The 20,319-nt window shown below is 48.6% G+C and overlaps 2 protein-coding genes across 2 annotated transcripts in view; both read right to left on the bottom strand.

Annotated features, from left to right (window-relative positions):
* Positions 1-12,464, bottom strand: part of MFSD12 (major facilitator superfamily domain containing 12) — a 33,203-nt gene extending 20,739 nt beyond the window's left edge. The window contains exon 1 of the mRNA XM_060275307.1: positions 11,926-12,464. Within this exon, the coding sequence (XP_060131290.1) occupies positions 11,926-12,205 (280 nt within the window). The 5' untranslated portion in view covers positions 12,206-12,464. The remainder of the gene's footprint in view (positions 1-11,925) is intronic.
* Positions 12,465-15,388: 2,924 nt separating this feature from the next.
* Positions 15,389-19,964, bottom strand: SMIM24 (small integral membrane protein 24). The gene is made up of 4 exons (XM_035119283.2): positions 19,807-19,964; positions 18,532-18,664; positions 17,144-17,179; positions 15,389-15,976 (listed from the first exon to the last, which is right to left on the bottom strand). The coding sequence occupies exons 1-4, from the start codon at positions 19,934-19,936 to the stop codon at positions 15,883-15,885; spliced, it is 393 nt and encodes a 130-aa protein (XP_034975174.1). The 5' UTR covers positions 19,937-19,964; the 3' UTR covers positions 15,389-15,882.
* Between the last annotated feature and the right edge of the window lie 355 nt (positions 19,965-20,319).

Genomic DNA, 20,319 nt, shown 5'->3' with positions numbered 1-20,319 from the left:
CAACGTTAGGAAGAACTTCCTGACAGTAAGAGCTGTTCGGCAGTGGAATTTGCTGCCAAGGAGTGTGGTGGAGTCTCCTTCTTTGGAGGTCTTTAAGCAGAGGCTTGACAGGCATATGTCAGGAATGCTTTGATGGTGTTTCCTGCTTGGCAGGGGGTTGGACTGGATGGCCCTTGTGGTCTCTTCCAACTCTAGGATTCTATGAAATGCATTTCTGCTTTTCTTCCTTTCTACAGATGTCATCACAAAATGAAGCTAAAATCCAGACACATGCACACACACATCTCCCAGGGGATTCAAAAACGCTTTGCCGATTGCTTGTGGCTCGGTCGTGTGCCCTCATTCCGCAACATGCCCAATCCTGGGTAAAGTTCACCTTTCTGAAGAAGAAAAATATCTCATCTGCTTTATGAGATCATTGCTTATCTAAAGCCTTAGAAGTCTCTGCCCCCACTCCAGTCACAAGACCCTCTGTTCCAAGCTAGAGCTGCCCCTAGATTCACTTTAGACCAGAAAAATTGGAAGCAGCCACCGACAACAGATCTGTTTGCTTTTTGATGATTAAGCCTCCCGTGATTTGGGAGCAACAAAACCAGGAAGTATCCAGTCCTCATGGCCAATGCTGCCCTCTTGGGCGGTTTCGTGAGAAAAGGGAACTTCTCAGAGTGACTAAGTAAAGTCAGATGTTTGAGGCGTACAGCATCTGCACTTTCCAATTCCTCTTTTTAAAAGAGAAAAAAAAGTTTCCCTGAGTTATCTGCCCCTTGCACACACGGCGTTATCAAGAGCTAACACTCCCCCCTCCAAGGTTTGTGTGTCTCTGCAAACTGTTCTGCTACAGGATATTTATTTTTTCCTGGGTTTTTCACTGCCATAAATTAAAACAAAAAACTGTAAAATTCAAGCTGCCCAGGACGGCAGTCTGCACAAAGCAGTTAACTTTAGGGTGCAGATCCGATGTTCGTTAATTTCAGTGGGTCTGCTCTCTAGGGTCCTTTCCCTAAGTTAAACTAAGTTCCTAGTCCTCATGGTCCCAAACAGCCAATTAACTGGCAACAATGGACCCAAGTCAGTCGCGGCCATCTGTTTCAATGGGTTTACTCTGAGTAGGGTGAACACTGGGTAAAACCTCATACTCTTACGGAGGTTGGGGTGTTTCTGTATGAACGCAAATCTACCCAAGGCTAGCGCAGACCTGGTGAAATGAAAGGGCACAGGTTCCTTGCGTCTGTTCATTTCAAAGGGGTCTACTCTTCAGTAAAATATAAGGATCTCTAGCCTTATATATTATGGTGCTGGAGGAGACTCTTGAGAGTCCCATGGACTGCAAGAAGATCAAACCGCTCCATTCTGAAGGAAACCAGCCCTGAGTGCTCACTGGAAGGACAGATCCTGAAGCTGAGGCTCCAAGACTTTTGGCCACCTCATGAGAAGAGAAGACTCCCTGGAAAAGACCCTGATGTTGGGAAAGATGGAGGGCACTAGGAGAAGGGGACGACAGAGGACAAAATGGTTGGACAGTGTTCTCGAAGCTACGAACATGAGTTGACCAAACTGTGGGAGGCAGTGCAAGACAGGAGTGCCTGGCATGGGGTCATGAAGAGTCGGACATGACTAAACGACTAAACAACAGCAACCTTAACTTGCCAGAGATTACACCTGAGATTAAGAGCCTTGACTGAGCTACCCCACTCCCTCGAATAGGAAGGGGAGATATCCAATCTAGAGTCCGCCCTACAGACTCACTTTTTTTGTGGTCATGTGAACAGAGGCATGACTTTTGACCAGCTGGACCCATCGCCTGGAGGAGATGGGACTTTGGCCACAGCTTTCGCCATCAGCCGACCACCTAAATACCAACCCAATTCCAATCTCAGTTGCCGAGGTTGCGGGGAGGTGGGGGCCGGGGAAGCTGAAAGTCACAGCCAGCCACCAAAGAACCCCTTTCAAAAATGGAATACGTATAGGAGTTATTTACAAAAAATATAATAGTGGTACAATACCTTTGGTTTCATATGACGTGGCCAAATTCTGCACTTTAGCTATTAAGAAACGTAAATCCCTTCTATTGAATGACACATTGCAAATTCCTTTTGTGTAATTGTTCTATTTCTGGTGATGTCATTGCTGATTTTCTTTCGTTTGGTATTATTATATTCTGTATTGCTGGCTTTTGCTGTAAAAATTGAACTTGGTACAATACCTATAGCCTAGGGACGCGGGTGGTGCTGTGGGTTAAACCACTGAGCCTAGGGCTTGCTCATCAGAAGGTTGGCGGTTCGAATCCCCATGACGGTCCCAGCTCCTGCCAACCTAGCAGTTTGAAAGCACTCTTTTTTTAAAATACTAAGTTGCAGCTCAGCGGAGCCTCCCTTGGCAAAGGCAGTTTATCTCCAAATACAGTGGTACTTTGGATCTCAAACTTAATCCATTCCGGGAGTCTGTTCAGCTCCTGGAACCGTTCGAAAACCAAGGTCCAGCTTCCGATTGGCTGCTTCCGATTGGCTGGACATTCGGCTTCCAAAAAACGTTCGCAAACTTGGCCAGTAAAGCGAGATGAGCGCTGCAACCCCAGACTTGTTTGCGACTGGACCTAATGGTCAGGGGTAAAAATGGTAAACGGACCCCTGACCATTAGGCCCAGTCCTGACCGACTCTGGGTTTGCGGCGCTCATCTCGCATTATTGGCCGAGGGAGCCGGCATACAGTTTCTGGGTCATGTGGCCAGCATGACAAAGCCGCTTCTGGCGAACCAGAGCAGCACACGGAAATGCCGTTACCTTCCTGCCGGAAAGGTACCTATTTATCTACTTGCACTTTGACGTGCTTTCGAACTACTGGGTGGGCAGGAGCAGGGACCGAGCATCGGGAGTTCATGGGGATTCGAACTGCCGACCTTCTGATCGGCAAGCCCTGGGCTCTGTGGTGTATATTATTTATGCCAGGGGGTCAGCAAACTTTTTCAGCAGGGGGCCGGTCAGACCATGTGGTGGGCCGGACTATATTTTGAAGGGGGGGGAATGAATTCCTATGCCCCACAAATAACCCAGAGATGCATTTTAAATAAAAGGACACATTCTACTCATGTAAAAACATGCTGATTCCTGGACCGTCCGTGGGCTGGATTTAGAAAGTGACTGGGCCGGATCCAATCCTCCAAGATTAAAAAAGCAGCCTTTTTCTCATACAGCGGTACCTTGGTTCTCAAACTTATTCCGTTCCGGAAATTCCATTCCAAAACCAAAGCGTTCCAAAACCAAGGCACGCTTCTTTCCCATAGAAAGTCATGCAAAACGGATTAATCCGTTCCAGACTTTTGAAAACAACCCCTTTTAACATGAATTTTACTAACAAGACCATTGATCCATAAAATGAAAGCAATAAACAGTGTGCTGCAGTCACACAATCAATCCATCAGTAGCTGAACTGGGTTCCACAGTCACAAAACCAAAACAAAAGAGAGCTGTGAAAACAAAAACACAAAATGAATAGCAAAAACAGACAGACCTCAGCGTAACGCTCAAAACAGAAGTGTGGCACGCAAAAGGGAAAGGTAAAATTCAAATCAGAGCACGTTCGGCTTCTGAAAAATGTTCGCAAACCGGAGCACTTACTTCCGGGTTTGCAGCGTTTGGGTTCCATATTGTTCGAGTACCAAGGCATTTTGAGAACCCAAGGTACAACTGTATACAGTGGAACCTCGGTTTATGAATTTTCGGTTTACGAACGCCGCGGACCCATCTGGAACGGATTAATTCACTTTCCATTACTTTCAATGGGAAAGTTCGCTTCAGTTTATGAACGCTTCAGTTTTTGATCAGACTTCCGGAACCAATTACACCCATGCTTCGGGTTAAGTACGCTTCAGGTTGAGTACTCCGCGGACCCATCTGGAACGGATGAATCCACTTTCCATTACTTTCAATGGGAAAGTTCGCTTCAGTTTATGAACGCTTCAGTTTATGAACAGATTTCCAGAACCAATTGTGTTCATAAACCGAGGTACCACTGTACTATCATTACACTGAGACTATACACTGAGATTATGCATTTAGAGCAGTATCATACCACTTTAAACCGGAATGCCCCCCCCCCAAACCAAGAATCCTGGGAACTGTACTTTCTAAAGGGAGAAGAGAGTTCTTGAGGCACTGCAGTTCCTCTTGCGGATCTGCAATTCCCAGAGCGGCTTGACAAAAGAAAGTCTTAATTCGACTGTGGAACTCACTCCCACAGGAGCCACTGCTGGGCACCAACCAAGATGGCTTTGAAATAGGAATAGACAGAATTCACGGAGAAGGGACAGGTGCTTTTCGGAGGGGAGAAATGCGCCTTTGCCTTGGGTGAGTCTGTCCAGGCGATTAGGAACCGGGGCAGCTGCTGATGGCATGGAAGTGCGAGGTTGTGTTCAGGGTGCACAACCTTCGCAGAAGGCCATATCAAGTCTCGCATCTGCGCTATGAAAATCAGCGAGTTGCGGTCGTTCATTTTGGTGGGTCTACTCAGGGCAGAACGAACGCAGGAGTCAACCCAAAGCCAAGCGATTCACTTTGAAAACAGCACACCATGCAATTAACAGTGACAAAGGGGTATTGTCTGGAGAGAAGTCGTGCGTACAAACGAACAAGCGTTAAAGCAGATATGACCAGGGTGATAAACCAAATGGCCCCAAACACCCTGCGAGGTGGACAGAGGATGGCCATCTGTCATGGATGTTTTAGCTGAGATTCCTGCATTGCAGAGGGCTGGACTAGATGAGTCCTGGGGGGGTCCCTTCGAACTCTACAATTCTATTGTAGAGGAGGGAGAAAGATTGTTTTCTGCTGCTCCAGAGAAGCGGACACGGAGCAATGGATTCAAACTTCAAGAAAGAAGATTCCACCTAAACATTAGGAAGAACTTCCTGACAGTAAGAGCTGTTTGGCAGTGGAATTTGCTACCAAGGAGTGTGGTGGAGTTTCCTTCTTTGGAGGTCTTTAAGCAGAGGCTTGACAGGCATATGTCCGGAATGCTTTGATGGTGTTTCCTGCTTGGCAGGGGGTTGGACTGGATGGCCCTTGTGGTCTCTTCCAACTCTACGATTCTATGATTCTATGATCCTGCTGTTCCAATTCAGTGATTTTTATGCCCACGGGTTCTAGCATTAGGAGAGAGGGAAGCAGATCTTCCTCCCGTCAGAACATGATCAGGGGTGAGCAATCTTTTGTCGTCAGTTCTCAGAATGCCCTGACTCATCGCAAATGGAAGCAGCGGCGATAAGCCATGCAGTGCTCCTTGCCTCTACCGGAACAGGGAACAAGGCGTCCCAACAAACACACACACACACACACACAAAAGCCCTGAAGTGCAATTTATGACCCCACCGGCCAGGTTTTCCTAAAAGTTCAGCACAAGTGGAAACGGAGGAAGTCAGAGAATCAGAACCAGGGGGGGGATAAACAGGAATGACGCCCTTCCAGCTGGGAACATACGAAGTCAGCACATTTAATGCTTAAACTAAACCCAAGGCTCAGCGTAAAAAAGCAGAGATCCGGCCGACGAGATCGCAGACAAGGGCCTCTCCTGCTGATAACCTATGGCAGGCAGGTCCAACTCTCCAGAGGGCCGGATTCGATTTTGATGAAGTGAACATGCGCGAGGGCTGACCAAAGTTGTTGAGCTTTATTTAGGATTTAAAGTGGTTGAGCTTTTTTTGAAGAATTTTACCCCAGGAGACAGACGGCCACAGGGGCCGGATTAAATCGACTGGCGGGCCGGATTGGGGCCCCAAAGCGGACTTTGGACACGGCTGCTCTAAAGAATGCGACCTACTCCCAGCATGTGGAGCTTTTTTTTTTTAGGTGGGGAGAGTCCAGGGTTGTTTAGCTTTGGGTGGGGGGGCCTGATCATAGCTGTTGAGCTTTTTTGCGGTGGCGGGGGTGGAGTGGGGTGAGAACAGAGCTTTTGTACTTTTTATGGCAAGGAAAGTTGATCTTTTTTTAGGGGGAACTGACAACACTTGTTGAGCTTCTTGGGGGGGGTTGCATAAAACCGTGGTTAAGACTAGCTTTCGCGGTGGTGGCAGCGATCGGACACAGCGCCGGGGGCGGGGCGATCAATCCGGAACACACAGGCGATCGATCACTTCTTTTCAAGACGGGATAGACCTGGAGCACCCCGGCGATCTACTTGCCGATCGCAGTCAACCAGTTGAACATGTCTGACCTATGGTTTGCCCAAAGATGGAAGGAAGAAAAACTACCTACGAAAGAAGAACGGCTGATGAAGACAATAAGACTATGCCGAAATGGCGAATAAGACCGAGAAAATCAGAAATCAAGAGGACACTAAATCTAATAAAGGATGGGGACATTTTGTAAGTTACTTGAAAGAACACTGTAAACAATTAAAAACATCGGCAGGGTTTTTAAAAAAGAACACTTGCAATGAAGCGAGAACTATGGTTAAGAATTGAGTTGTGTTTTTTTAAAGAAATAATTTCTATTCATTTTCCAACAAAAATCTTCCAATTATTAACAAATAATATCAAATCTTATACAATATTACCAATTATATATCCCAAATTAAAATAATTTCAAAAATGGGACTCCCCATGTCCTGGATTAAAGGAGATAGTGAATTAGTTTATTTTCTGCTATCTTGCTTATTGATTTCCTAATTATGATTACATGGTTAAGAATTGAGTTTTAAGAAGATATGGAGGAATAGGATACGGTGCAGTTTGAAAAGAATATCTAGCGAAACCATGGAGGGGGGAAGTTCTGGGATTCTGAGAATCCTATTTGTAAAATGATTATGATTTATGTGCGATGATAATTGTTAAAAGTGAAAATGAATAATTTTTTAAAAAAATAAACAACAACATGGTAGATGAAGGGAACGCTGTGGATGTAGCCTATCTTGATTTCAGCAAGGCCTTTGACAAGGTGCCCCATGATATTCTTGTAAAGAAGCTGGTAAAATGCGGGCTAGACAATGCTACCATTCAGTGGATTTGTAACTGGCTTACTGACCGAACCCAAAGGGTGCTCATCAATGGCTCCTCCTCATCCTGGAGAGTAGTGACTAGTGGGGTGCCACAGGGTTCTGTCTTGGGCCCAGTCTTGTTCAACATCTTTATCAATGACTTGGATGATGGGCTTGAGGGCATCCTGAGCAAGTTTGCAGATGACACCAAATTGGGAGGGGTGGCTAACACCCCAGAGGACAGGATCACACTTCAGAATGACCTTAACAGATTAGACAACTGGGCCAAAGCAAACAAGATGAATTTTAACAAGGAGAAATGTAAAGTACTACACTTGGGCAAAAAAAATGAAAGGCACAAATACAGGATGGGAGACACCTGGCTTGAGAGCAGTACATGTGAAAAGGATCTAGGAGTCTTGGTAGACCACAAACTTGACATGAGTCAGCAGTGTGATGCAGCAGCTAAAAAAGCCAATGCAATTCTGGGCTGCATCAATAGGAGTATAGCATCTAGATCAAGGGAAGTAATAGTACCACTGTATTCTGCTCTGGTCAGACCTCACCTGGAGTACTGTGTCCAGTTCTGGGCACCACAGTTCAAGAAGGATACTGATAAGCTGGAACGTGTCCAGAAGAGGGCAACCAAAATGGTCAAAGGCCTGGAAACGATGCCTTATGAGGAACGGCTTAGGGAGCTGGGTATGTTTAGCCTGGAGAAGAGAAGGTTAAGGGGTGATATGATAACCATGTTCAAATATATAAAAGGATGTCATATAGAGGAGGGAGAAAGGTTGTTTTCTGCTGCTCCAGAGAAGCGGACACGGAGCAACGGATTCAAACTACAAGAAAGAAAATTCCACCTAAACATTAGGAAGAACTTCCTGACAGTAAGAGCTGTTCGGCAGTGGAATTTGCTGCCAAGGAGTGTGGTGGAGTCTCCTTCTTTGGAGGTCTTTAAGCAGAGGCTTGACAGCCATCTGTCAGGAATGCTTTGATGGTGTTTCCTGCTTGGCAGGGGGTTGGACTGGATGGCCCTTGTGGTCTCTTCCAACTCTATGATTCTATGATTCTATGATTCTAACACATCTATGGTTTGCCTCATTGGGTCACAGGAGCGTACCCAGGATAAAAATTAGGGGCGGCGGCAAGGGGTGGGAGGGGAGGGGCCACAGTGGGGATGTGGGGGGGGCTATGTTGCCTGTGCCTCCCCGGTCTTCCAAGGAGGCAGCCCCAGGCTCCCGCTCCCGGTGCGAAGCTCCCCACTCCTGCTTAGCGCTCCTCCGCTTACGCTCCCCGCGCGCCTCTGGAGCTTCGCGCCGGGAGCGGGAGCCTGGGGCTGCCACGCTGCGCCCCTTAGCCATTTGCTTCTAGGGGGGGCAATTGCCCCCTCCTGCCCCCCCTGCCTACGCCCATGTTGGGTCAGCAGACAGACCACGAGCCCGGATTAAGAAAACACACTTAAACCAGGGGCGGGAGAAAACTTCCGGGGGCCGCATTGCTTAGCGAGCAATCTTCCATGGGCCACATGACAATGGTAAAAGGTAAAGGGACCCCTGACCATTAGGTCCAGTCGTGACCGACTCTGGGGTTGCGCGCTCATCTCGCATTATTGGCCGAGGGAGCCGGCGTATAGCTTCCAGGTCATGTGGCCAGCATGACAAAGCCGCTTCTGGCAAACCAGAGCAGCACATGGAAACGCCGTTTACCTTCCCGCCAGAGTGGTACCTATTTATTTACTTGCACTTTGAGGTGCTTTCGAACTGCTAGGTGGGCAGGAGCAGGGACCGAGCAACGGGAGCTCACCCTGTCACGGGGATTCGAACCGCCGACCTTCTGATCGGCAAGCACTAGGCTCTGTGGTTTAACCCACAGCGCCACCGCGCCAATGGTAAGCAGAGGCAAATGTGAGAAATGGCTGTGTTCAAGCCATGCAAACACACACATTAATCCCAGTGCTAAGACAGATTCCAGACAGGTAAAATCACCCAAGGAAGGTTGTACAGGTAGCACAGGGCCTAGTGGTAGCCCTGTAAGCCGAGGGGGGCAACTGAGAAGTTCAAGGGTCTGGAAACTGAGCCTGATGAGGAACGGTTGAAGGAGCTGGGGATGTTTAGCCTGGAAAAGAGGAGACTGAGATGAGAGCCATCTTCTAATATCTCAAGGGCTGCCATGTGGAAGATGGAGCCAGCTTGTTTTCTTCTGTTCCAGAGGGTAGGACTCGAACCCGCGGCTTCCGGTGACGAGAAAGGAGATCCCAACTAAACGTGCGGAAAAAGCTTTGTGACAGTAAGAGCTGCTTGACAGCGGAACGATCTCCCTCCTTGGGAGGTGGTGGACCCTCTTCCTCGGAGACTTTTAAGCAGATTGGATGGCTGTCTGTCATGGATGCTTTAGCTGAGATTCCTGCGTTGCAAGGGGGTTGGACTAGATGAGCCCTGGGGGAGGGGGTGTCCCCTTCCAACATGATGATTCTATGATACGGTAAGAGGGGATCGTTACGTGTGAGGTGCCCGGTTCTTCCCGAAGGTGCAAAGGGATGAGATCTCGATCAATGCGAAAGATTTGGGCCAAGGTATCAACCTCTGAACGAGATGATGTAATAAAGAGTCTGGGAAGTGGGTTAGCCTCCGTACAAGGGACAGCTGAAAGAAGGGGGAAGTCCAGGTTTAGGAGGGAAAAGAGACAAGAGAGGTTTTATAAAAGTTATGAATAGCCTAGAAGTTCCCCCCGGCCCTCTCTCAGACACAAGAGTTTACGGAACTCGGAACCACGTATTGCAGTTAACTGATCATAGTCCCCCCCCACACACATTGTTGTTGTTGTTTAGTCAATTAGTTGTGTCCGACTCTTGGTGACCCCATGGAGCAGAGCACGCCAGGCACTCCTGTCTTCCACTGCCTCCCGCAGTTTGGTCAAACTCATGTTTGTAGCTTCGAGAACACTGTCCAACCATCTCGTCCTCTGTCGTCCCCTTCTCCTTGTACCCTCAATCTTTCCCAACATCAGGGTCTTTTCCAGGGAGTCTTCTCTCCTCATGAGGTGGCCCAAGTCTTGGAGCCTCAGCTTCAGGATCTGTCCTTCCAGTGAGCACCCAGGGCTGATTTCCTTCAGAATGGAGAGGTTTGATCTTCTTGCAGTCCATGGGACTCTCAAGAGACTCCTCCAGCACCATAATTCAAAAGCATCAATTCACACACGCATAGATTCACAGAATTGTAGAGTTGGAAGGGACTCAAGGGTCATCTACCACAACCCCCCCAAAATGCAGGAATATGCAGCAGTCCCGTACGGGGATCGAACCTGCGACCTTGGCGTGCTCTAACCAACTGAGCTATGTAGGCTTTCATGTTTAATGTGAAGAGAATGGGGGTTGTATGGATGACCACAGGGTTCCCCCATCCCTGATTCCAGAAGTGGCATTCCCCACTCTTGGGAGGGAACACGGTAGGGAATGGGGGCAACAGTGGCTGCTGGACTCTCAACTCCAAGGACACCTTCTTGCCGTTGGCTCCACCTGCGAGAGATAAAACCTCCACCGTCCCTGGCAGTCTACCACTGGGCAACAGATGGCCCAGCCAACACAGCTGTATCCCTCAAGCCCTCCTTGCAAGTATCAAAGAAGCATGAGTGGAAAACGGACTGCTGAACTCGATGACCTTTCTGACCTGACCTCATAAGACTCTTTTGGAAACCACAGATGCACTTAGTGGCTATTTAGCAAGATACTCTAAAATCAACCCTCCATGTCCAGGGACAGTGTATCACATGAAGGGAGCTAAAAGCCTTTTAAAAGGAGGATTTTTAATTAATTAATTTATTTATTTATTTATAAACCCTTATCCTAGACACTATGTGTATTGGGTTGAAAATGGTTAAGACTGCCAATCCGCATTGGATTTTTAAATATGTTCTTTCAGGGCCGTCTCAAGCACGTCGGGCGCCCTGGCACCGTGGTGCGGAGATCGCTCCGGCGCCCCTGCCCTGCTCCGTTTCTTGCCACGGCTGGTGGGCAGGCGCAGTGCGGTTTCCGCACGGCTCCGGCGCCCTGGCGCCCCGCGCCACCCAGACTACCCCTAGAGCCGGCCCTGTGTGCTTTATCACACTGTGATGTTGTCACAAGTTGCTTCGTAGGAATTTGTGAGTAAAATAAACAATAAAATTTTTATTTTTATTTATTGAATTTATATACCGCCCAATACCTGGGGTTCCGAGGGCAATTCGCAGACTAAAATCAAGATATAAAACCACAAAATACCTAATACTGAGGTCCAGTACCGAGGGCCTTCTGACGGTTCCCTCATTGCGAGAAGCCAAGTTGCAGGGAACCAGGCAGAGGGCCTTCTCGGTAGTGGCACCCGCCCTGTGGAACGCCCTCCCATCAGATGTCAAAGAGAAAAACAGCTACCAGATTTTTAGAAGACATCTGAAGGCAGCCCTGTTTAGGGAGGCTTTTAATGTTTAATTGTTTTATTTCATTTTTCTATTGTAAGCCGGCCAGAGTGGCTGGGGGAACCCAGCCAGATGGGCGGGGTATAAATAATAAATTATTATTATATTATTATAATAATAAAAATAAAAACAACAACCCAATAGCCCCCCCCAACACATTATAAAAGGGCAATTGTGTGTGTGTGTTTTTTAATGCCAGTGTTGTTAAGTAGCTTTGAGAGGTTTCAGTGTAACCAACTCGCATGTGGAATATAAAATAAAATAATCAATTGCTGGGAAGAGGTCTGCTCAGCTGTCCTCTGTCAGAAGAAGCAGGATACTGGGGGAGAGGAGGACCTGGACCTGGTAAGCCCCAGGCAAGGCCGGTTCTGCCCAGCCTGGGCCTCTCTCTCTCTTTTCCTAGATAGGTCTGGCATATGCAACGCCACAGCTCTTCCTGCAAAAACACCCCCCCCCCCATCTCTCTTCCCACCCCCCTCCACCATTCCCGCGCCGCGGCAAGCTCACCGGCCAAGTGCCACGACTTCCTCCTCCCGTAGCGCCCGCAGCCGCCGTCCTGATCCGCCTCGTAGCCCACCAGCGGCGTGCAGATGCCGTCGGCCACCTGCCCCACCAGCAAGAGCGCCCCCGCGTGGCTGGTGCTATAGCCCAGGATGGAGTGGAAGTAAACCAGCAGGTAGGTGAACCACATCGAGGCGCACAGGTCGTTGAGGAAATGGCCCACCGAGTAGCTGAGCCGGGAGCGCGCGGACAAGGGCTCCGGCGGCGGCCGCTGGGAGTCTCCCATGGCGCACCAGCCGCGCGTAAAAGCGCACGGGCAGGGCGCATCAGCTTCCGAGCAGGCGAGCGTCCAGGGCGGGCCCGGCCAGAGCCCAGCGGGGGAAGAGGAGAGCAGGGACGGGCAGGAGGCTCTGTCCAGCCATGCGTCCTCCGACCGGCTTTTATGGGCTCCGGGAAACCCCCCGTGCGCGTCGGAGGCGCGTCCAGGTGGCCGGTTCCGCGGCGCCCCCAAGCGGGCTGGCACCACCACGGCGCGCAGATCTCCGCGCCTCCTTCTCCTCCTCCATCGCGGATCCGAGGCCAAGCCGCCGCGGGAGCCAATGGGCAGGCTCCGGGGGCGGAGGAAAACCCGCCCGAGTGCAGGAGGAGCCGAGCGCCACACTCCCCGCCCCGTTGCCGACCCGGCAGATGTTGCTTCCTATTAGCGTTAGGAGAAGCGAAACGGCCACGGTGGCAGATTCCTGGCGCTTGTGTCACCAGGCACCGGCCCCGCTCGCTCGGCTTCAGCGGAATCCTACTTCAGAGTAGACCCATTGGAACGCATGCCCTTGTAATTTCGAGGGGTCTGGCCCACGCTCTGCATTCCAAAGCAGGGTTTCCCAAACGTGGGTCTCCAGCGAGTTGGGTTTTTTTTTGGAGGGGGGGGGACTACAAGTCCCATCCTTCCTAACCCCTGGTCTTGCTAGCTAAGGATGATGGGAGTTGTAGTCCAAAAACAACCGGAGACCAAAGTTCGGGAAGCCTTGTCCTGGTCTTGAACACACCTTTGAAGTGCACGATTTCCCCCAGAGAACCCTGGGAACTGAAATTTGTTAAGGGAGCTGCAAATTAGTAGCTTTGTGAAGGGGGAAACTATTCAGGTGCTTTCAATGAGTACAGTGGAACCTCGGTTTATGAACACCTCGGTTTATGAATTTTCGGTTTATGAACACCGCGGACCCATCTGGAACGGATTAATTCATTTTCCATTACTTTCAATGGGAAAGTTCGCTTCAGTTTATGAACGCTTCAGTTTATGAACAGACTTCCGGAACCAATTACACCCATGCTTCAGTTTATGAACGCTTCAGTTTAAGTACTCCACAGACCCATCTGGAACGGATTAATCCACTTTCCATTACTTTCAATGGGAAAGTTCGCTTCAGTTTATGAACGCTTCAGTTTAAGTACCCCGTGGACCGTCTGGAACAGATTAATCCACTTTCCATTACTTTCAATGGGAAAGTTCGCTTCAGTTTATGAACGCTTCAGTTTATGAACAGACTTCCGGAACCAATTACACCCATGCTTCAGTTTATGAACGCTTCAGTTTAAGTACTCCACGGACCCATCTGGAACGGATTAATCCACTTTCCATTACTTTCAATGGGAAAGTTCGCTTCAGTTTATGAACGCTTCAGTTTAAGTACCCCGTGGACCGTCTGGAACAGATTAATCCACTTTCCATTACTTTCAATGGGAAAGTTCGCTTCAGTTTATGAACGCTTCAGTTTATGAACAGACTTCTGGAACCAATTGTGTTCATAAACCGAGGTACCACTGTACTGTATTGGAGTTTTGTGTGTGTGTGTGTGTGTGTTTTAGCTGTGGACACCTGATGTTCTGTGTCCAATTCTGGGCGCCACAATTTAAGAAGGATGTTGACAAGCTGGAAGGTGTGCAGATTATGGCAACCAAGATGATCAAGGGTCTGGAAACCAAGCCTGATGAGGGACGGTTGAAGGAGCTGGGGAGGTTTAGTCTTTTAAAGAGGAGACTGGGAGAAGATAGGAGAGCCGTCTTCCAAGATCTCAAGGGCCGTCCCATGGAAGATGGAACAAGCTTAGAATCATAGAATAGGAAGAGACCACTAGGGCCATCCAGTCCATCCCCCTGCCAAGCAGGAAACACCATCAAAGCATTCTTGACATATGGCTGTCAAGCCACCGCTTAAAGACCTCCAAAGAAGGAGACTCCACCACACTTCTTGGCAGCAAATTCCACTGTTGAACAGCTCTTACTGTCAGGAAGTTCTTCTTAATGTTTAGGTGGAAGTTTCTTTCTTGTACAGTAGTTTGAATCCATTGCTCCGTGTCTGCTTCTCTGGAGCAGCAGAAAACAACCTCTCTCCCTCCTCTATATGACATCCTTTTATATACTGTATTTGAACATGGCTATCATATCACCCCTTAACCTTCTCTTCTCCAGGCTAAACATACCCAGCTCCCTAAGCCATTCCTCATAAGACATTGTTTCCAAGCCTTTGACCATTTTGGTTGCCCTGTTCTGGACACGTTCCAGCTTGTTTTCTTCTGCTCCGGAGGGTCAGGACTCGAACCCGTGGCTTCAAGTGACAAGAAAGGAGATTCTGACTAAACAGGAAAAACTTCCGGGCAGTAAGAAACTTTTTCAATGGAGGTTTTTAAGCAGAGGTTGGATGGCCATCTGTCTCAGATGCGGGGGGTTGGACTAGATGAGTCCTGGGGGTCCCTTCGAACTCTTCAATTCTATGATTCTATGAAGCTGCTGTTCCAAAACTGGGACACTTCCATGCTGATTCAGTGTGTGGTTCCTGATCTGCCTCTCTCACTCCCACACCACTTGCATCAAAGCATTCAAGGACAAAGCCCCCCCCCCCCATCAAATCCTGCCCATTTATCAAAGCTCGGGCAACTCTAAAGAGGCTTCAGACAGGAGGGAGACACAGGGGACCCTTTGTGTTTGTTTTTAGGACACCAGCTTCTGAAGCAGGTTGCTGGAGACAGCTGACCATATATCTTAAGATGCTGGCTTCCTTCCGATTCAGCCCAGTTTTAAGACGGGAAATTGTATCCTATATTCACCCCACGGCACCCACACACTGAGATTGCTCCACTTGGCAAAAGCTATCTGCCTTCTTAAACCAATTTTTTTTTAAAAAAAAAAAACATTCCTTGGGAGTTATTTCAAAGGGCTGCTCTGCGTTCGAATCAACACTCATCCCAGCAGTTTCCGCTTCCTTCCACACCCTCTTGGCTGCTGCAGGTATTGCCAGCGCTTTCACACCTATATATTAAATGCCTGCTGGGAAGAGTATCTCCTTGGGACCCAACCCCCCCCCCCTCGCTGGAACAGGCCCTTGGCACAATCTTGGATATAATCACGTCCATATAATCATGTTGTAGCTGCATTTGGGGGGGAATAATAATAATAATAATAATAATAATAATAATAATAATAATAATAATAATTTTTATTTATACCCCGCCCTCCCCAGCCAAAACTGGGCTCATTGCGGCTAACACCAGATATAAAATAATTGATTAAGATAGAACTTAAAAACAAGATTAAATACAACATTAAAATTAAAATGTGGCCTCGTACGGAAAGGAAATGGGAAAGTGGGGGAGGGGATCAAGTTGGGTCCAGGCCAAAGGTCAGGCGGAACAACTCTGTCTTACAGGCCCTGCGGAACGAAATCGGGTCCCGCAGGGCCCTGGTTTCATGAGACAGAGAGTTCCACCAGGTCGGGGCCAGTGTTGAAAAGGCCCTGGTTCTAGTTGAGGCTGGAACTGAACTGAAATCTCCTTATCCCTAGAGGCAGAGGTGGTCAAGACTCGGAGAGGTTGTCGGAGCTGGGTCAAACGGGGGGAATCGGCTCCATGCGGCCAGTCACATCGGCACCCGGCTGAGCTTCCTGGTCCTTCGCCCCCCACAAGCCGGACCTTACATGTTGGTCACCTTGTCGCTATCTGGCTCCTTTCCGTGGGAGCTCCCCTCTTCGGGATCCATGGCGATGTTGTCGTAAACGTTGCCTGGGCTGGAAGGAGAGGGAAGCATGAGACGAGCCTTGCCGGGTCAGGCCCTGAGTATGTACACTCAAGTCGACATCCTGTTCCCAGAGGGGCCAATAGACCTGAAGGAGCGTCTCCACCCCCCATCGTCCAGCCCGGACACCTGGGTCCATCTCCCAAGGGCCTTCTGGCGGTCCCCTTACTGCAAGAAGTGAGGTTCCAGGGAACCAGGCAGAGGGCCTTCTCGGTGGTGGCGCCCGCCCTGTGGAACGTCCTCCCATCAGATGTCAAGGAAATAAACAACTATCTAACTTTTAGAAGGCATCTGAAGGGAGCCCTGTTTAGGGAAGCTTTTGACGTTTGATGTTTTGTCGTGTTTTTAATATTCTGTTGGGAGCTGCCAAGAGTGGCTGCAAAGGCCTGGCCAGATGGGCAGGGTACAATTAATTAATTAATTAATTAATTAATAAAGGAAAGAGCCAGAGTACTTTATGAGGGCTCCTGATTTCTTCTAAGTTCATTCGGCAAGGGATGGAGTTATGCAACCCCCGACCAACTACTGTATACAACTTTAAGAAGGCATCCCTGTATAGGGAAGTTTTTTAAATGTTTAATGTTTCATTATGCTTTTATACAGTGCTTTTTTTCTGGGGGTACGCAGTGGTACACATACCCCTAAACATTTTCTGAATCTTTGTACTTTTGTTCATTTACTGTATTTATTTTTCCCAATTTGAACTATAAAATGGCGATTTTATTGAGTCAAAATCAGAGTACCCCTAAACATTTTTTTAAAAGAAAAAAGCACTGCGTTTATATATGTTGGAAGCCTCCCAGAGTGCTGGGGAAACCGAGTCAGATGGACGAGGTATAAATAGCAAAAACGCCTTTCTTTATTGTACCCTATTTTTTTTAGAATCTATGATTTTGCTGTTTTAATGCTTTAAATGTTTATGGAAGACAATCTTACTTGGCTATGAGTGATCGCCAAAGAAGAAGAAGAAGAATGCTTTAAAAAACAAAAGTGGTTTTTTGTTTTAAAGAAACGAACTAGCACCAGAAGATCAGAAAATTGCTGTGCCAGGCAAATCAGAACGCCCATCGCATCTGCGGCCAAAAGAATCAAAACGGAATGAAATAGGCACACAGAGACACACACAAACGCACACCATCACAAAAGCCATAATATTTACCGAAGTTCGGTGCCTATCATCTTCTCTTCGCTATCCCTGCAAAGAGAGCAAGGTCGTCAATGGAGAAAGGAGAGCAGAGGGGGTTGGACTAGATGGCTTTTGGGGGTACCATTCCAATTCTACAATTCTGCGATTCTAACCACCACCCAGACTTGACGGGCCATTGGCCTGATCCAGCAGGGATCCTGCTATGTCCTCAACACCCTCGCGAGACCTCCGGGCGAAATTGTGCAGCCGCCACTTGTGTGTTGAAGCGATTGATTCGTCAACATCAACTTTGTTGGACTGGTCATGTTGTGCAGATGCCTGATGATCGTCTTCCAAAGCAACTGCTATATTCCAAACTTAAAAATGGAAAGCGTAATGCTGGTGGTCAACAAAAGAGGTTCAAAGACTCTCTCAAGGCAAACCTTAAAAAATGAAGTATAAACACCGACAACTGGGAAACACTGGCCTGCCTTTCCCAAAAGTGTTATGGGCTTTGAAGTGAACAGCCTTTCCCAAAAGTGTTATGGGCTTTGAAGACACTCGAACTCAGGACGGAAGGGAGAAAGGTGTTAAGAGGAAGGCATGCTTGACAAACCCTCACCGGGATCAACTTCCGCCCGGAAACCTATGTCCCCACTGTGGAAGGACGTGTGGATCCAGAATTGGCCTCCACAGTCACTTCTGGACTCAGTTAAAACTGTGTTTATGGAAGACAATTTACTCGGCTACGAGGGGAAGAAGAAGAAGAAGAAGAAGAAGAAGAAGAAGAAGAAGAAGAAGAAGAAGAAGAAGAAGAAGAAGAAGAAGAAGAAGAAGAAGAAGAAGAGGAAGAAGAAGAAGAAAGAGAAGGAGGAGGAGGAGCGAGGAGGAGGAGGAGGAAGAGGAGGAGGAGGAGGAGAAGGAAGAGGAGGAGGAGAAGGAAGAGGAGGAGGAGGAGGAAGAGGAGGAGGAGGAGGAGGAGGAGGAGGAGGAGGAGAGAAGGAGAAGGAGAAGGAGAAGGAGAAGGAGAAGGAGAAGGAGAAGAAGAAGAAGAAGAAGAAGAAGAGGAGGAGGAGGAGGAGGAGAAGGAGAGAAGAAGAAGAAGAAGAAGAAGAAGAAGAAGAAGAAGAAGAAGAAGAAGAAGAAGAAGAAGAAGGAGGAAGAGGAGGAGGAGGAGGAGGAAGAGGAGGAGGAGGAGGAAGAGGAGGAGGAGAAGGAAGAGGAGGCAGAGGAGGAGGAGAAGGAGAAGGAAGAGGAGGAGGAGGAGGAGAAGGAAGAGGAGGAGGAGGAGAAAAGAGGAAGAGGAAGAGGAAGAAGAAGAAGAAGGAGAAGAAGAAGGAGAAGGAGAAGTTGTGGCTCGGGGGAGACAAAAACATCTTGCGGTTAAAGAAGGAAGCTTTCAAAAAGCGAGAGAGACCTACTTTGTCTTGGAGAAGAAGAAGCGATTGATGAGGGTGGCCACGAATATCACACCAAGGAAGCCAAGGACAGCGGCAAGGCCCACCAGCCAGGGCTGCAGGGCACTCGAACCGTTTGTGGTGCCTGTCACAGCGCCTAAACAGATGAAGGTTAGGTCCTTTGGGGTCAAGCGAAAAAACTATGGCCGTTGCTACTGGTCTGTTTCAAAGATGAGTCCAAAAATAAGGCGGGTCCTATCTATTTACACCTCAAGTGTCATATGCCAGGGTCCATTCTTATTCTTATTATTCTCATTCTCATTTTTATAATTATTGGTGCTTTTCCCCCCTGGGGGTAGGCAGGGGCACGCATACCCCTAAACATTATGTGAATCTTTGTACTTTTGCCCATTTACTGTATTTATTTCCCCCGACCTGAACTATGAAATGGTGATTTTCTCGAGTCAAAATGAGAGTACCGCTAAACATTTATTTATTTTTTTGGAAAAAAAGGACTGGTTATTATTATTTATTGAATTTACAAACTGCCCTATACCCGAGTGTGTGTGTGTCTCAGGGCAGTTCACAGAATCAAAAATCAAGATATAAAACCACAAAATACCTAATAAAAACAAAAACAACAAGCCAATAGCCCCCCCCCCGACACACACCCCAAAAACACTTTTTAAAAGGCCACAGGGTGTCCATCGGATCAACCAAAGGCCTGGTTAAAAAGGAATGCTTTTGCCTGGTGCCTAAAGGTGTATAACGAAGGAAAACTTCCCAGGGGAGAGCACTCTACGGGGAGCCACTGCAGAGAAGGTCCTGTTCTCATGTTGCCACCCTCCGGACCTCTCGAGGAGGAGGCACACGAAGGAGGGCCTCAGAAGGTGATCTCAGGGTCCGGGTCGGTTCATATGGCACCTCCAACATTCGCCAGAAGCCGTAAAATGAAGGTGCCTGATGCCCCTCTGTGCGCAGGGAGTTCTACGGCTTAGGGGCCACCACAGAGAAGGCCTTCACCCTGACACCCGCCCGCCCCCAACACCCCAAGCCTCTACTACTGGAGGAGCTGCCTATATACCCACTCTTATTTCATCCTCCCGACAACCATGCGACTGGCCTGCACAGTCACACCCAGGGAGCCCAATGATCTAACCACTATACCACGCTGCCTCTGCGAATTAGGAGGTGCAGATCTGCCCTGAGTCTTTGGGGGATTTGGCAAGGTTCTGAACAAGTTCCGCCACCTGCATCCGAACCAAATTCCTTCCCAGGGAGCCCATGGCACACTCCTACCTTGGCCGTGGGCGCAGGGGATGAAGAAAAGCCCCAGGAGCAGAGGCAGGCAGGAGAACGGCTCCATCCCGTCGCTTCGATATGTGCTGTTCGGCGAGGCAGGTCTGTCCTTCCTGATTTCTGTATGCATGTGCGTGAGAGAGGAGAAATCTACTTTCCTCGCAAGCTTAACTCTGGACTCAGAATCAAAGTGCATCTGATAATGGCCCGTTGATGGCAGTTTGATGGGGAGCTCTGCCTTCACGTGAGATGCCCGTGGAACAAGGGATCGGCCGGGGCCAGGAACAAGCCGCTCTGCTTTCACGCGCAGATGGACACGAAACAGATCCTGGCTGTCTCATACCCTCCAACACTTCTCCGATGAAAATTGGGACGCCCTATTCCATCCCCTCTGACGTTTCTCCCGTGAAAATAGGGGCGTCCTATTCCATCCCCTCCGTTTCTCCCATGAATAGAGGGATGTTCTATTCCATCCCCTCCAACGTTTCTCCCGTGAAAATAGGGACGTCCTAT

This window comes from Zootoca vivipara, chromosome 6 (assembly GCF_963506605.1).
Source record: "Zootoca vivipara chromosome 6, rZooViv1.1, whole genome shotgun sequence".
In the NCBI taxonomy this organism is placed as follows: domain Eukaryota; kingdom Metazoa; phylum Chordata; class Lepidosauria; order Squamata; family Lacertidae; genus Zootoca; species Zootoca vivipara.
Note: the sequence above shows the minus strand (reverse complement) of the source record. Positions and strands in the feature narration are given on the sequence as shown.

Coding starts and splice junctions, on each gene's coding strand:
- SMIM24 (XM_035119283.2), bottom strand. CDS start 19,936: ATGCATACAGAAATCAGGAAGGACAGACCTGCCTCGCCGAACAGCACA. Junction 18,665..19,806: donor CCCCTGCGCCCACGGCCAAG/GTAGGAGTGTGC, acceptor TCATCTGTTTAG/GCGCTGTGACAGGCACCACA. Junction 17,180..18,531: donor TTCTTCTTCTCCAAGACAAA/GTAGGTCTCTCT, acceptor CTCTCTTTGCAG/GGATAGCGAAGAGAAGATGA.